The sequence below is a fragment of the Rhinoderma darwinii genome, chromosome 10 (genome assembly GCF_050947455.1).
Source record: "Rhinoderma darwinii isolate aRhiDar2 chromosome 10, aRhiDar2.hap1, whole genome shotgun sequence".
NCBI lineage: Eukaryota > Metazoa > Chordata > Amphibia > Anura > Rhinodermatidae > Rhinoderma > Rhinoderma darwinii.
In genome coordinates, this window is record NC_134696.1 from 27,716,312 (window position 1) to 27,733,997 (window position 17,686).

The 17,686-nt window shown below is 41.4% G+C and overlaps 1 protein-coding gene across 1 annotated transcript; it reads right to left on the reverse strand.

Moving 5' to 3' along the window:
• Positions 1-237: 237 nt before the first annotated feature.
• SCNN1D (sodium channel epithelial 1 subunit delta) lies at positions 238-17,394 on the reverse strand. Its single transcript, XM_075840942.1, has 12 exons — positions 17,084-17,394; positions 15,591-15,849; positions 12,314-12,498; positions 8,970-9,076; positions 7,884-8,047; positions 6,336-6,434; positions 5,175-5,292; positions 3,497-3,575; positions 3,082-3,139; positions 2,290-2,345; positions 1,440-1,515; positions 238-516 (listed from the first exon to the last, which is right to left on the reverse strand). Exons 1-12 carry the CDS (start codon positions 17,392-17,394, stop codon positions 238-240), a joined length of 1,791 nt encoding a protein of 596 aa, XP_075697057.1.
• Positions 17,395-17,686: the final 292 nt, after the last annotated feature.

The following is a 17,686-nucleotide window of genomic DNA, read 5'->3' on the forward strand; positions in this document are numbered from 1 at the left end:
CGGAAAGGTCCAACCGAACCCATGAATGGAAAAGCAACGCTGATGTAAACACAGCCTAAACATCTAAAATATTTGACAGTGTATTTTTGATATATCAATAAAAATCCCATCCACATGGCATTACTGAGTTGACTTTGAAGAACTGCCGGTTCATTATTTTCGGAACATAAGAGTCCATTTTAGAGAGCAATTCCTATTGACCCTCTTACTAGCCCTTCAATGATCACAAGATTATATCTATGCAGGTTTGGACTCTATTTTGGCTTCTGAATAGTTGGGTCTTTCTTGTGTTGTGGTTAAAGTTCTTCCATCACGGTCTGATATACCATCTGTTTGGATGACATATATATTCACATTATGATTTTCCTCCCTTTTCTTTCCATACCTCTGGTAGCCAACTAGGATCAACATGGCTGCAACGTCAAACACCAACTCTGCGATCTCTGCCACGGACAACACTGAAGATCCAAACCAAAAACTCCATTGGTTTCCCATAGTAGAAAGCAGATTGTAAATCTGTGAAAACAAAAGTACATAATAGTTACTTATTGCTTGTATTTGTGTTTTAAAAAATTGTTTGCTTTTACTTATAGGCTATGTACACCTTTGCAACCAGTTTTTATTGCTCCAATGCATCTAGAATAAAAAGAGACAAGTTTGCTAATAGACTTTTTTTTTTACTGCTCTGTTTCTAAAGCTTCTATGCAGACCTATGTGTTTCTATGGTTACAGACTACAAACAAACCCTTTTGTAGTCTGAACCTGCAGTCATGCTCCCTTCCACTTGTACTCTACTTCCTGGTTACCTAAAGAACATACATTACCAATAAGTAAGAGGCAGATGGAAGGAAGTATGACTGAAGGAGGGGTTGTTTGTTATATGTTACCACATTGGTCTGCATAAGAGCTGTAGACACAAAACAGTAGATTTTTTTGTGAATTTGCAAAGTTGCTTCATTTTTTTTTATTTTTGATGCATTGGAGCAATACAAAAAAAAGTTCTCAAAGGTGGACATAGCCTGAGCTTTGCCTTGGTGAAAGATCCACTTTGAAGTCTCACTGTCAGCTCATCCTTTTCCATATTTCTTTTTTATTATACTTTGCATTACGCTCTATTTACCAAGAGAAAAGAAAAACAAGCAGGGCTCCATGAGCAGGCAATAGGCGTAAAGTATATTTCTCACTCCCGCTCCTAGGCAACTGGGAAGTGAGCGATTTCTAGCTGCCGGGAGTCAAGCATAAAAAAATTGGGGCTCAAAAAAGGAAAATCCTATCCCAGGGAGGAAGCTCAGAGCCTATTCCAGTCCTACTATATCCCGTGCAGCTGCTTTATCACTTTCCCTGCCCAGGAGAGAGCAATATACTCAACATGTAGAGCTATACTGTGGACAGGTCGCCCATAATATTATCTGAATGCTTACATTTATTCCATCACTTACATTTATTGCAGGCGTTTCATCAAATGAACGTAGACTCAGTTCTTGGAAATATACATTAAGTCTTGCAATATCATTTCTAGAAAAAATTAAGGTAAAAAAGGTTATTTAATATACTTGAATTGTATGTAAAAGGAAATAAACATGTGTTTTTCATTCGTGCTTGGGAAGACCTAAGTATTCTATCTGTCTGTCTGTCTGCCTGCCTATCTATCATCTTATATCTGTCATCTATCATCTATCCCGACTTCAGTGCTACGATGTTTCCGTAACTTCTATTGACTTTTATGGTAGTTGCGGAAACAGCATAGCACAGCAAGATGAGCTGTTTCTGTACTCTGCCAACTCGTAACTCAGTTGCCAGAGCCCAGCGACAGTGGGAGAAGGTAGGACGGAACTGAGGGCCCTGGTCTAAAGATAGGTGCGGTTCTCAGAGGTGGGACCTGCATCTCTCGGACATTTATGGCATATTCTAAGGATATGCCATAATTTCAAAGATGGGAATATCCCTTTAACTCAGGAAAGGTGAAACTGAGTTTTTAAAGGGTAACTAAACATTTGACAAACTTCTGACATGTCATAGTGACATGTCAGAAGTTTTGATTGGTGGGGGTCCGAGCACTGAGACCCCATCAATTGCTAAAACAAAGCGGCAGAAGCGCTCGTGTGACCGCTCAGCCGCTTCGTTTCTGTACGGCTTTTTGTTAAGTTACCCTTTAACAAAATTTTTGACCAAAGAGGGTGATTCAGCAACTTATCTCAATTTATCGTATGTCCTAATGATCTGCATTTATCATATGTACATTAGTGTCATGGCAGTTATGCTAATAAGAATGTAGTTGTTACATTTTACCTTTTACTGGTTCTGTTGTAGCCAGTCTCACTGGATAACACTGCTGTGACCCAATCCTGCAACATGAGATAAGCATAATTGAGATAGAGATATCACGGCTGATACTTTGTCACACAATTTATACACAGTCATTGCCTATAAAGGAGATCTCTGCAATATAATTACTGCATTTAATCCTATGTAAACTATGTATCTGATTGATCATCAATTGTGGGCAAAGCAGGAGCAGCTCTTGAATATGGCACTCTGGGCAATAGCATTCGGGTCTAAACGATTAGCACTTTTAGTAAATGGTCCTCAAGGGAATTCCCTCATCAGGTCATTCCCTGACCTGTGAGGACAAAGGATGTCCTCCGCTCAGGACCCCCCTCTATTAGTCAGAGCAGAGAGCCACTAAATAGGAGTGGTCCTGCTCTGACAACGTCTGTCCATATATTACATGGTCGCATATTTATGTAATGTAATACTACATTTTCCCATCAGTGGCAGCTGCAGGAGAGATGTGTGACCGGACGAAACATCTCCTGATAATGTCAGTTGATTGACCAGGGCTCCAAGAACCAGACCTGCAGCGAACATCTAATTGCCCAGGGCTCCAGGTGCTAGATCTGCAGCGATCAGGTTGGTTGCCCAGGGCTCTAGGAGCTAGACCTGTAGCGATCACTTGATCGCCCAGGGCTCCAGGTGCTAGACTGTCTGATTGTCGGCAGCTGTTTTTAGGGAAGGGGTTTTCTTCATAGTATAATACTGGGACCAACATAGAACTTTGATTATGTAAAAAGTAGTACTTACCTTAGACACAGATGTTGGCCATTTAGCGGAGCCTGCTGATAGCTGATACATTGTCTCACTTTTGAAATAAAAAATGTATAATTTATCATGTACTCATGAACAATAACAAATATGAGTATAAACATTGAAGGCTAGTCACAACAAACAGCACGTCAAATACTTTTTTCTATACTGTGGAGGTGCTTCTAGTCCTGACCAGGAGGACTCAAGAAGATGTGGAAAAGTTTGTCTGTCATTTGTATATGGAAAGGTTGTGGTAGAAATAGGAATAGGTGTCAACTAATATGTAAGTGACATTCACCGTATATATTCACAATCAAATTCAATACATCTGCATGTTCTCTGACCAACAGTATATATTCTTCTCAGTTATAAGCCTAATATACAGAGACACAATGAGATACAACAATCTTACCTGCACTGCTTCGGGCACTTCTTAAAACAGACAAGTCTGTGATCTAACAACTTTTCATACAGCCGATAGAAACAATGTCCTGAAATAAAGAGATTGAATAATGATAAGAGATTAACCTGCGATCTAGACCTGTCCAGACAGTATGGCCCATCTATGATCAGCAACTCCAGATTTCCTGTATTGTGTGTAGTGTTAGGCCTCATTTACACGAGCGTGTGCGTTTTGCGCAGGCAAAAAAACGCAGCGTTTTGCGTGCGCAAAAGGCACTTGACAGCTCCGTGTGTCATCGGTGTATTATGCGCGGCTGCGTGATTTTCGCGCAGCCGCCATCATAGAGATGAGGCTAGTCGACGTCAGTCACTGTCCAGGGTGCTGAAAGAGTTAACTGATCGGCAGTAACTCTTTCAGCACACTCGACAGTGAATTCCGATCACCATATCGAGTAACCTGTTTAAAAAAAAAGAGGTTCGTACTTACCGAGAACTTCCCGGCCGTTGCCTTGGTGACGCGTCCTTGGTGACGCTTCCTTGGTGACGCGCCTCTCTTGACATCTGGCCCCACCTCCCTGGATGACGCGGCAGTCCATGTGACCGCTGCAGCCTGTGCTTGGCTTGTGATTGGCTGCAGCTGTCACTTGGACTGAATTGTCATCCCGGGAGGTCAGACTGGAGGAAGAAGCCGGGAGTTATCGGTAAGTCAGAACTTTTTTTTTTTTTTACACGTTCACGTATATTGGGATCGGAAGTCACTGTCTAGGGTGCTGAAACAGTTTAACTCTTTCAGCACCCTGGACAGTGACTGTCTCCTGCCGGCTTCGGTCAAAACGAGTTCGGCCGAACCCGGTGAAGTTCGGTTCGGTCATCTCTAAGACACTCAGTTCGGATGTTTGTAAACAGAAAAGCACGTGGTGCTTTTCTGTTTACATTCAGTTTGACAGCTCTTGCGCGAATCACGCAGTTCGCACGGAAGTGCTTCCGTGCGACCTTCGCGGTTCTCACGCACCCATTGACTTCAATGGGTGCGTGATGCGCGAAAAACGCAGATTTTTAGAACATGTCGTGAGTTTTTTTCAGCGCACTCACGCTGAGCAAAACTCACGGACTGTCTGCATGCCCCCATAGACTTGTATAGGTCCGTGCGACCCGCGTGAAAAGCACGCGAGTCTCACGGACGTATATCACGTTCGTGTAAATGAGGCCTTAGTCTAAAATCCATCTCCTATCTCAAAGGCTCACTGGCATTTCTTCCACATGCTTTAAACTGAAGCTCTGCCTGTTCAGGGTGGCTGCTGTGTATAAGCACAAGCCCTCCACTCGCTCAGCAACTAGTCAAAGAATTAAGTGATGATTTGTGTTACAGCAAGGATAGAATAATTATAATCTACAAGCAATAAAAAATGTATATATATTAGAAAAAAATATCAGTTACTGATACACATACTGAGACAGTTTAGTCTCAATAACAGGGGAGAATGGAACTAAGTGAGGGAAAATCTGGGTGACAAGATGATCAGTTCCTACAAGAGGAACAGTTGGTAGGTCTGTAAGTATTCAGGTAAATAAGTAAAGGATTAAACCAGGCCTATGAATTCTCCCAAATTTACAATGGAAATGGAATGGAAGGCAAACAATCTACATTTCCCATCGCCATATACATTTTTGTTCATGTTGTTCCTTACCCCATCCAGGATGCTTGTTATAATCACAGTATTCCATCCCAGGAAGTAATGGATAAAAATAATATCCACATCCACAGTTCTCTATCATTATGTATTGGAAACAGGACTGTAGGCAAGTCTAAAAGATAGGACTAAATTAATACTATACCAACGTCAAAAGATAATGGCTAATTATTAGGCTAGGGCTACACGCGACTTTGCTCGCAACACAGGTCACATGACCAAAGATCTGCATCGCAGGTGATGAAAGTCAATATAGCCGCGTTGCAACCCACGGCTTGACATGACAGTCGCAAAAAATCCAGCAGGGGTGAATTTCTTATGACTGTAGTTACGCTGTCGCGGAAACCCATGGGTTGCAGCGCAGCCCCATTGACTTTCATCAGCTGTGGGCAGGCAATGCAAAACAGCGGTCTTTGGTAGTACGAACCGTGTCATGGCCAAAGTCGCCATCTAGCCCTAGCCTTATCCAACTACCATCACTCATTTTTTATATAATTGGCAGTAACATTTTTCTAAAACGAGAATATAATCACTCACATCGGGCCCTTTACCCAACGTGGCTGAAAATCTGGAGTCAATTTGAACGGAAGTCAATTTACCTATCAGAATGTTTTTGGAGTGTGGGAAGACACTGTAGTATCTGGTGAAACCTTCAAACTTCTTGGAGATGTTGTCCTGGTATGATTTTAACCCAGGACCTCACTGATACAGTATTAAAGGGGTTGCTTGATTTTTTTTCCAGAAACAATGCCTCCATAGGCTATGTCTGGTATTGCAGCTTAGCCCCATTCAATTAAATGTGGCAGAGGTGCAATACCAGACACAGCCCATGGACAAGAGTGGCGCTGTTTCGGGAAAACAAAATTGCCCCTTTGTCTATTTTCAAGACAACCCCTTTAAACACTAAACTATATTCCACAGTGCTGTACAGATTAGGCATTCATGGACTGTTCTTAGTTCTGGATCATCATTGTTATTTCGCTTTAATAAAAATAAATATAAATTCTCTGCTACATCACTCAGTGGTCTCTTAATCATTCGATTTCTCAGGATCCACTTTAAATAAACAGTTGAGGTGGATTTTTAAATTTGGGGGTAAAACTCGGGATCGGTCTGCATTTCGGGATAATCTTTGACATACAAATAATCTGAGCTTACCTGTTGTGTATAGGGTGAATTGTACAGCAGTTGGAAGCCTAAGTTGTTCCCATCTAAGGTGCATTGACTGTATGGTGCTCCTAAACGGGTCACCTGATCCTGGGACATAATATAAAAGTTGATTAGAATTACTGTTAAATTCGCTATACAAAATAAAATAGCACAAAAAATACTTATTTAGTGCGCTGTAAGGATGGGTAGTACTGCGGCCATGGTAATACAATAGAATCATATGTATTATTATCCACACTCCACATATTACACGTAATAAAAATGGGCATACTCACAATATACAGCACCCCTGAATATTATGGTGCTATATATACAAGCAATAATAATGGCAATAAAGTTTGTTATAAAGAGAACAGCTACAATTATATACAGGATTTTCATGAGAAAGGCCATAAATCTTTAAAGGGGTTGTTCTCTTAGGATAGGCCATTGACTTATGATCGCAGGACTCTTATCCCCATTGATCAGTTTATCTAAGTATAGCACCATATATCCGGGTGTGGCTGTGAGTGCCGCTGCAGCTTAGCCCACTCAAATGAAAGGGGTTGAGCTGCAGTACCAGGGTCAGCCACACCTGTATGTATGGTGCTAGATAACAAATGTAGGGGCTATGGCTGAAGCCGCACAGATTCTTTGTTTTGTTGATCGATGGGGATCCTGGGATCTTAAAGGGGTTGGCCACTTTATCAAATTTCCAAATTGTGCTAGTAACAGCACATAAAGTCATTTACTAATATATCATACTTAGAAGATCTGCGCCAATGTCTTGATTTGTATAGTGCTGCCCGCATGTCTAGCCCAATCTTCATCACTTACTGTACGGCACTCCAGTCCTAACATGGCCGCTGAGGAAGGGCATGTGACCAGAGCCGTTTATCAGCAGCCTCCATTGAGAAACACTGCGTACGTGCGCTAGTTTCCCTTGCTGTGCGCAGTGTTATCCAATTGAGGACAGGTCTGGTCATATGGCCCTCCATAAGTGATTCCAGCACATTTTGGAAAATAAAGTGGCCAACCCCTTTAAGGATAGGCCATCAATTAAAAGTCCCAGACAACGAAGGTCATTTTCAGACGTGGTGGAATTTTTCCGCAGCAAATGTTGCTGCAAATTTGCAGCAATTAAGAAACAAATCTGCAGCAACATTTGCATATATCACAGGTAATTCGGATGTTGCAGATATCACAGGATACTTGCCGCAGATTTCAGCCTTTGCATTGCGAAGGCTGAAATCACAAGTGAAAGTCCGCTGCTTCTCTTCAACACACAGTGCATGCTGCGGAGGGAAAATACTGCACCGTAGCCTAAATTCTGCACTGTTATTTTGCGCAACGTCTGACCTAAGTTACCTAAAAAGGTATAGAAACCAGCGAAAAAAAGGCTACTGCGGATTTCCACTGCGGACTGTCCGTAGCAAAATTCAACAGCAATTCCGCCACGTCTGAACATGCCCTTAATGTGTGAACATAATCTTAAAAAAGGTCACATATATTCTACGTAAACTGATATTTGGCAGAGAACTTGGTTCAATCACTAACCTGTCTAATACTGATAGAAGTCTCAGTCCCCGGCCATATATCAAATCCTTCATGCTCTGCCAGTGGAGATTGGTCAGCGTTGTGAATCATGACCTTAGCACCTGCTGCACTTGACAGAATGGGCATATTATCATGCTGGTCCGTCTTGAGTGTTAAAGACAACCCTAAAAAAGAAAATGTCAGAGAAATAATTTTTGCTTATAAAATGATAGAATAAAGCTGGCAATGCATGTCGTGATAGTTGCATGTTGGAAAATCTTTGTGCAGTGATCTATTTATTGAAGGGGAGGATCAAACTGGAAGATGTCTCTATTAATTCCTAAAATCTCCAACTACATCATCAATTCTAACACACTACTACAAATGCAATACTGTGTTATTATTACATAAGCCGGGTACGCTGCTAATGATGTGTAGGTATCTTATTATGGATTCTCTGTCCTGTTTATTTGCTGTCGGTGCCCAGCAGTGCATGCCACCTCCCATCTATACAGAACATGGGCACATCCACTTTAAATTGAATAGTAATCTTTGTTGTTATTATTGCACACACGGGACATATGAATATAGTGAAATAGGTTGTTTGTGATTGTCCAGTCATAAGAAATTGATGGCCTATCCTCAGGATAGGCAATCAACATTTGATCGGTGGGGGTGCTACTTTCGACACCCCCGCCGATCTGCTTTTTTCAAGGGGCTTTGGCGCTCGAACGCTTCATTCCTTATCTTCTTGTACTGTGAATCGCTGACACACTTGTAGCGGTGGTTCACAGTATTACAACCCTCTCCCATTCAAATGAATGGGAGAAGGCTCCTTCAAAACAGCTGATTGGCGGTGGTGCCGGTAGCTGGACCCCTACCGATCAGATATTGATGGCCTATTCTGTGCATTGGCCATCAATTTCTTATGACTGGAGAATCCTTTAAGAAATTGACCCATAGTGGCAAGAGATTGGATCCAAGGTCAGCTCCAAATGGGGGTTTCTTCTGCTGGTCCTTTGGAGCCTATTATTGTGTCAGAGACTGGGCCATTGGAGGAAGTTGTATTTTTGTAAATTTACACTTTGTCCTTTTTAAAACACCTACCGTACATCTTGCCGGGCTTAATTGCTGTCCAAACATTGGTATCATTCATGTTTCCATTTATAGTTATGCAGGATCCATAGGTTGGATGGTGAAAATGCGAGTAATTACTGTTGTGGGATAAAAAGACGCGATAGAATGATAAAAAGTCTAAACGTATGGCACAAGGCACAATACATCTTACGACACCTTTTCTTCTCAGATGCACCACTCAGGCGCATATTTTTCAATAATCTTACAGATAGTCTGATTTTACCTGCTGTCTATAGGAGGAATTGTACACAGTCACTGCCGAGTTTCTACTATACGTATTAATAAACACTATAAAGCAATTTGCCTATGCAGGCTGACTGGCCAGTATCTTCACAGTGGTATTCACTGGGCCTGGCAGGATTAAATCACCCCAACAGGAGCCCCCTCCCTCTGTCAAATACATTAGATGCCTCAATGGCTATTGACCCTGGCATCTAAGGGGTACAACTGACAAGATTGACAATCTTGGGAGTTGTGGCAGAAGCACGGACTCCCGCCACAATATAGTGTTTACACTTGAAAGCACCAACGAGACCCCAGTGACATATATGCTGAGTGGGATTGAACACCGGTCACTGGTCGTTAAGGGGTTAAGTCCAAGCTTGACACTCTTCCATAATGTGTGCATGACCCCTGTCTTCTATACATAAAGGGTGAATCAAAAGTCAGGAACTACCCAAATATCACTGAATTTCCACTTTGTAATACCATGTTGTTTTTAGGTCCAACGTTCTGACTATATTCCTAAAATATCTTAATAACTTTCAGAGCTCTGTTTTTCTGATACAGAGCTTCAAATCCTCTATATAAAAAAGATAAAATTCTGTCTGCCTTCAGCCACGAATAGAAGTTTTATCATTGAGATCAATATATAAGTTGTAGGTAGTAAACTCATAAGCTCCCCTAGTGGTGGCTGCAGGAAGCTAACATTTTATCATTTTGATCTATGGGTATGCAGGTGATTTTGGAGCTCATGGGCACCCACAGTGCAGGAAACGGCAGGACAGCTCTATTCAAGTGTAAAGGGCTGTGTTGCAGTTCGCTGTGCTGCAGTTCACTGTGCAGCGATGGATGAGGATCGGTGTGGGTTCCAGCAGTCGGACCTCCACCAGTCATAAAGCCCCACCAATCCTAGTGATATGCCATCACTTTCTATGGTAAGAAAACCCATTTAATGTTGATTGAGCCCAACACTACCAAGGTATATCAAACCTTCTTTTTTCAGAAAACAACTTGAGTTGAAAATGATCTTGGGCGTCAATAACGTTACAGATCGCAGGAACTAAATGTACATAAATAGACAACCTCCTATATCTTATTCCATGGACACTTGAAAGAATAGTCTGAGCCACCTAGACTATAAATATCATAAAAGAGATGTTTGCTGCTATAATTATTGAGTTACTTCACATTGCTTTGCACAGGTTATTTGGAACAATAAGGGCTTGTAGCGGAATTGCTGCGTATTTTCCATCCGGAATTGCGGACGGAAAATGCGCAGCAGAAAACAGTAGCAGCAAAGTGGGTGAGATTAAACAAATTTCAGCCACACGCTGCCTAAAAATTCAGAGCAGAAATTGACCTGCGGTGCGTATTTTTCATACTGCAGCATGTAAATTCCTGCTGCGGAAAGCGGTCTGAATTGCTGCATTTTTCAGAGGAGATGTCAATATCTCCCAGCATTGTGAAAACCGCAGCAAAATCTGCACGATTTTCTGCAGTCAAAAATGCAGGAAATGGTGCGGTTTTTCCGTAGCGGAATGCCTGATACTTTCAACGGAATTGCTGCAGAAATTTTCTGCAGCAATTTCGTTACGTGTGCCCTAAAAGTTTCCTTTTAAGTTATCTCATGGGACACGCATTGCTCTTGTTCTAGTACAGACGAGCTTTCATGCCTCATAAACCCTTGGAAGATTGGCATATATCCTGCGTGTGGGAATGAATGCAGACCGTGAAGATAGCTACAATTTATTTTTATGTGTTTTGCTGTTGTACTTGTACTCGGGATTTGAACATAGATTTTCGTTCCTGTCTATAAACCACCGAGAAGAATATTAGTATGAATATTGTAACATTGCTTCTGTGATTTATATTGTTTTCCTGTTGTCAGTCTAAGTAAAGTATTCATGAAACTTTAGGTTCAATTAATCTTTCTTTTGTAACTGCAGTCAACCTTTCTTGCCTTCAGTTTCTGGGACTAGAAGTAGACGTCTCCTGGTCACTCACTCCTCCGCCAAGGAAGATATGCTAGATGTGCAGCCTGTGAAACTGCATAAGGGCCTGGTGGGCAAGGGGCCCTCACTACCTTAAAGGCATACCTAACTTTTCAGGGGACTTTTTCAGAATAAGTTGTCATATCTACGTACATGAGGAATTACACTATTTCTGGCCATTATATGAATGTATTCTGCATTATTTAGCAGTTTTCCCCTCTGCAGCCTCTATCTCTAATTCTCAGTTTTCTCTTAAATAGTGGGCGGAACGAACTGCTATCATGTCTTCTATACACAGCACAAATAGAAGAGGAGAATCCTGCTCTTCTATCTCTATCATATATATATATATATATAGAAGCTGCAGAAGCATGGAGGACATTATACAGCAGTAATGAGCAGTGTAGCTGTGAATCCAGCACTGGGATGACATATAACTTATCAGGAAACTGCAGTGTCAGTCTGTGTCTTTTTTCACTCTGCTCCTGCTCCCCTCCCCTCTCCATAGACTTGTATTGGCAATGTGTCTGTGTCTGATTCACTCTCCCTCTGCTACTTATGCTAGGATATGCCTTGACCTGCACACCCACAGATCCCTAGAACCCTACATACTTTTTTTTGCACAGGGGCCTTATGCTGTCTATGTCCACTAACCCTCTCACTATTCAGAGACATGCTTTATTGAATCTATGCCTTAAATCTAAAAAAAAAGAGGATTTTGATGACCATTTAAAGTGGTTTTCCAGTTAAGACAACCCCTATCGATCTAAAGCATTCTCCATCAATATGCAGATCCCCTGTGATCAGCTGTTTGCTGGAATAAATATAGTTCTATATGATACTGAATGTAGAAGGTGCATCATATAGCCAGTGATTACCCGTTAATAGGGAGTTCTGAAAAGCTGTGATGACTCCATTTTTGGCACCCTTATTGTTGTCCCACTTCAAGCAGGACAGGTCAAGGCCTTTGATTTCTGGGAGATTTTATTCTTGCATTCTGTGATAGTCCACTGCACTGTGCATTCACACACCACATCATATTGAATTATATTTCATATAAGAACAACCCAAAGTTAATATATAGGTATATAGGAAACAAACCTGTTGCACATGTGTCCTTTGAAGTCACAGGTCAATATAAATTTCTGTACCAAGTTATCTGGGATCTGAAGCACCAAGGGGATTTCAGACATGATGTTCATGAAATGGAACTTGTACCACTCGTGCAATGCATCCACTGCTGACCAGAATGAGCGGTAGTAGCAATCTTTACCAGAGGAATCACACTATTAAAGGAAAGCACAATATGGGATTCAGTGACAATGTTGACTGCTTTAAGTGTAAGGCTAGATTCACACGACCTATTTTTAGGCGTAAACGAGGCGTTTTACGCCTCGAATTACGCCTGAGAACACGGCTCAAATACGTCTGCAAACATCTGCCCATTCATTTCATTGGGTTTGTCGACGTCCTGTGCAGACGACCTGTAATTTTACGCATCGCTGTCACAAGACGGCGCGTAAAATAACAGCGTCGTCAAAGAAGTGCAGGACACTTCTTGGGACGTAATTTGAGCCGTTTTTCATTGACTTCAATGAAGAACAGCTCCAAATTACGGCTGTAATTGACACCTCGCAAAACGCGAGTACGAGCAATTACATCTGAAATGCAGCAGCTGTTTTCTCCTGAAAACAGCTCCATAATTTCAGCCGTAATTGTCGCTATCGTGTGCACATACCCTAAGACTCAAAGTTTGGTTTCTTTGTACGCTAGGCAATACAATGGTGACCATCCTTCAAAGCATGAGCTGGAATCCATCATTTAAAGGACCAGTGTCACGAAAAAAATATTTTTTACATCAGTTTTGTTTTAGTGTTTTATTAAAAACTTTTATATTTATTTGTGTGTTTGTGTTTTACTTTTTTTTTTTTTACACTTTTTCTTCCCTATGGGGGCTGCCATTTTTTTTTCCATTTCTGTATGTGTCGATTAACGACACATACAGACATGGAATACGGCAGCTCCAGTCCCATAGTGAATGCGAACGGGGCCCGTTCCATTCACTATGCTGTACGCCGTCTGTGTGGGAACGGTGCATGCGCCGCTCCCACACAGTCCAAGTTGAACTGCGCGCCGTCCGGCGCCATTTTCCTGTAGACCGGAAGTCGCGGCCGGACAGTAAGATTACTACTTCCGGTCGCGGCTTCCGGACTTGTGCACTTGGAGCGGCGGTAGCAGACGGAGCGGACGGACCGGAGGGAGCGGCGGCGACTGGAGCAGGTAAGTCATTTCTATGTATGTTCGTGTTTTACTGTGTGTTTACTAGTGTATGTTAACCTACTACACTGTGTGTTAGCTCAAAAAATGGCGACACACAGTGTAGGAGGTTTGACCGTTCAATCCCCTCGTTTCTCCCGGCACTAGCCAGGATAAAGGAGGGGGGATTCTGAGAGCTCACTAGAGTGAGTGAGTTTTCCCAAATTTTGCAGCATAAAGCAATGTGGTTGCTTTACCACATGCAATGCTGCAATTTTGGGAATTGCTCCATCTAGTGACCAGCGCTGGGAAATATTCTAAATTAGAATCTAATTTATAATATTTCCTGACTCGTGAAAAAAAGTAAAAAATTAGAACACTGTTTAATCATTTTTACACTAACTGTTCAATTTAAAAAAAAAAAACTCGCAACACATTCCCTTTAAGCAGGCGGTTTTATTACCCTTACTTTGGGTGATTGAGCAAAGTAAGAAAACTGAGGAAGAGAGTAGGAACTTGTGTACATGACTTTGCTATATACACTGATCAGTCATAACATTAAAATTACCTGCCTAATATTGTGCGGGTCCCCCACATGCTGCCAAAACAGCTGTGACCCGTCGAGGCGTGGACTCCACAAGGTGTCCTGTGGTATCTGGCTCCAAGACGTTAGCAGCAGATCCTTTAAGTCCTGTAAGTTGTGAGGTGCCACAGATGATCAATTAGATTGATATTTGGGGAATTTGGAGCCCAAGTCAACACCTTGAACTCTTTGTCATCTTTCTCAAACCATTCCTGAACAATGTTTGCGTGTGTCAGGACGCACTATCCTGAGGCCACTGCCATTAGGGAGCACCGTTGCCACGAAGAGGTGTACTTGGTCTACAACAATGTTTAGGTAGGTGGTACTGGTCAAAGATACATACGCTTGAATGACAGGAACCAAAGTTTTCCAGCAGAACATTGCCCAGATTATCACACTGCCTCTGCTGGATTGCCTTCTTCCCATAGTGCATGTTGGTGCCATCCCCTATTTAGGTAAACAATGCACAGGTACCCAGCTGTCCACATGATGTAAAATAAAACGTGATTCATCAGACCGGGTCGACTTCTTCCATTGCTCTATAGTCCACTTCACTCACCATGGACATCAATGAGCCTTGTGCGCCCATGATCCTGTCACCGTTCCAACAGTTGTCCTACCTTGGACCACTTTTGGTACACAATCACTGCGCACTGGGAACACCCCACAAGACCTGCCTTTTTAAAGATGCTCTGACCCAGTCGTCCAACCATCACAATTTGGCTCTCGTCAATGTCGCTCAGACAACTTACACTTGCCAATTTTTCCTGCTTTCAAAACATCAACTATAAGAACTGACTGATCACTTGCTGCATAATATATCCCACCCCATGACAAGCGCCATTGTAACGAGATAATCCATCCTCTTCATCTGTCAGTGGTTTTAGTGTTTTGGCTGATCGGTGTATACAATATTCATATTTTAGTCATCTGATCCAGTGCACCTAGGAATCATGGCTTATGTTGGTCATGGTGTATTGTCACCCTGTGCAACGCAACCTATAGACTTTTGTGATGATTGGATGTATGATCAGAGTGTAGGTCACTTGTCATGTAGAAAACTAGAACGGTGCTTAGATAAGTTTTAGAAGCATTGTTGACTACACTTTCCAATACAAAGGCATAGACGTATGCAAATGTATAGCCATAAAACGACATATTTCCAGACATAGGATCAGCAGCATACTTCAAATGTGTATGCCGATCATATGTTCCAAGAGAGGTGTAAACAGGTCCTTAAAGGAAAACCCTGCTTTTGAACAGCAATTTTAAAATCGACATAAAATGTTCAATAAATATATTCTGCTGATCGACGGGGTCCCAGAGCTGGGACCCCACCAACCAAACAATGACCTAACAGGCCATTAGTGTTTACGTCCTGGAGAACCCCTTTAGCTATTTGTACATTTATTTTATTTTTATTTGCCATGTATATTATTGATATATAATATAGAAATTTCAATTCCTTCCATCAGTCACTGGTGCTGGTCAGAAATAGAAGGATTTTATGAGCAGATAACAAATAACACAGTCTCTTACCAACTTAAATCCCACTTTTTGCCTCCTCCCAGTAGCCGTTTGGGTCCCATCATTTTCATTGATATTTATCAGTGTTATTGTTTCGTCTAAATGAAAAATTCCATCATTTTTAATAGTCAAATTATTCATGATGTCTTCAAGATTAACAATCTCCGTATCCTTGTGTAAATGCAGGGAAGCATTGTAACCATACAACGTTCTCAGTGTTTCCTCTGCCATATGATCCAGCTGGTCAAGATACTCATTGACCTGGCCAAACCTAGATGGAGACATCACATCTGCTCAGTGACAAACATGGCACAATTGTGTTGATTCTAAAAGTGCTCAAAAACAAAAGCAGAAGATATTGAATATGGTAGAAAGAGATACCTGAATCTGTCCACCAGCGATTATGACACTCAGCTAGTTGACCAGCTGCGAGCCTCACCTGAAAGGGGTTGTCTGGTTTTAAAAACCCATTTTCCAATACTCTACTACGGTATTTTGAGTTAATATATGGGGGCCACAGTTCAGGATCCTCATCTGTTAGATAGGGAAGAGGGTGGCTTCAAAGAGTCTCTCTGGAGGACTAAGGATGTCCGTGCAAAATACATACATACCATGAATTTAAATGGGCGTCATGTCATGCTTCATTTCCCCTGTGGTGGCGCTGTAGGAGAACACTTACTATAGGTTCACCCCCAGATTACAGCTGATTACTCGCGGTTCCAGCAGCAAGACTACCTGTTATCAGCTTATTTTCAGGGAACCCTTTTAACAAAATGTTATTGTAAAAATCGGACAACACTTTAACCCCAACAGATTTGTTCCAATCGACTATATAGCATGTTGACAGGTGCTCATTTAACTCCAGTTATGTGGAGAAATCATTGGACTATATCAGGACGAATGAGATCTTTCTTCCCCATACAGATTGCATCATTGTCCGCAGCACACCCCATGACTTTTACTGCAGCATAAAAGATATGATCAGTTAACAATGTCGGCAGACTACTTGGCCCTTTTACACGGGCTGACGATCAGGAACGATCGTCCCTTTCTCCCGATTATTGACACATGTTAAAGGACCTTTAGTGAAGTCATAATACAGTGTTTGGACCTAGGGACCCAGATTCATTCTTAATCCATCCTAAGAGGTAGCCCTGTCAATGGCAATTTCTTCACATTTTTAAAACTAAAAAGGAACCTCATAATTTCTTAGTGCTGCCCCCCCTCTTCATTTAAATAATAAGTTATATGATATTACTTTATACTTTTTATATTGTAGTCATGTTACCGGTTGAACACATGATGTAATTACCTTTGGCTCAGTTTACACTAGTATTCTATGGATTCAATCTCCTTTGTTTCTCCACCAAGAATATTTACTGATCCCAGCCTGGGTGTGACCGGGATATCACCCGAGGCCTTACGGTGTGGATTATAGGCATACTTTTTATGTTTCTACTTCTAATCTATGTTCCTACTTTTTGTACTAATTGTGAATTTATTACCTGTAAGGGTTCAGATTGCAGACAGTGACGGCAGGAAATATATTTTTCTTTGAATCTAGTAGAATGGCTATATTAGTTGGGTAAGACCAGTATTGATGGATGGTGTCTCCAAACTGCCAGTACATCATCCCAAATGAGCAAAAGAAAAGGACCACCCAAAAGCCAGTCTTCATTTTATTCCTTCTGGAGCAATTCAGTCTGATTGTGCCATGGATAGTGGTGTTATCACAGAAGAACTCAAACAACTCCGTGAAGGATTCATAAAATTCAAGCCAGCCTTCTTCACACTTTTCTTCCTCCGTAGACTCCATATTAATGAAGCTCTAACACAAAGAGAGAAAATAAGGACACAATTCAACCTTATCCTCAAGTGATGAACAATACGGTGAAATTGCTTGAAGCATCTCTAAGAACAAACTACAAGTATCGAAGTTAATTCTAAAATAACTGATTTCTAGATAGGTGATAAAATGACAAAAGCAAAAAAACAAAAGCAACCTTCAAATAAAATTAAAATGATAATAATCAACAACAAAAATGTCAGAATTTTTGAATAAACGTTTTAAAAATTGTTAGCAGTTTTTTTTATCATAGCCATAAAAA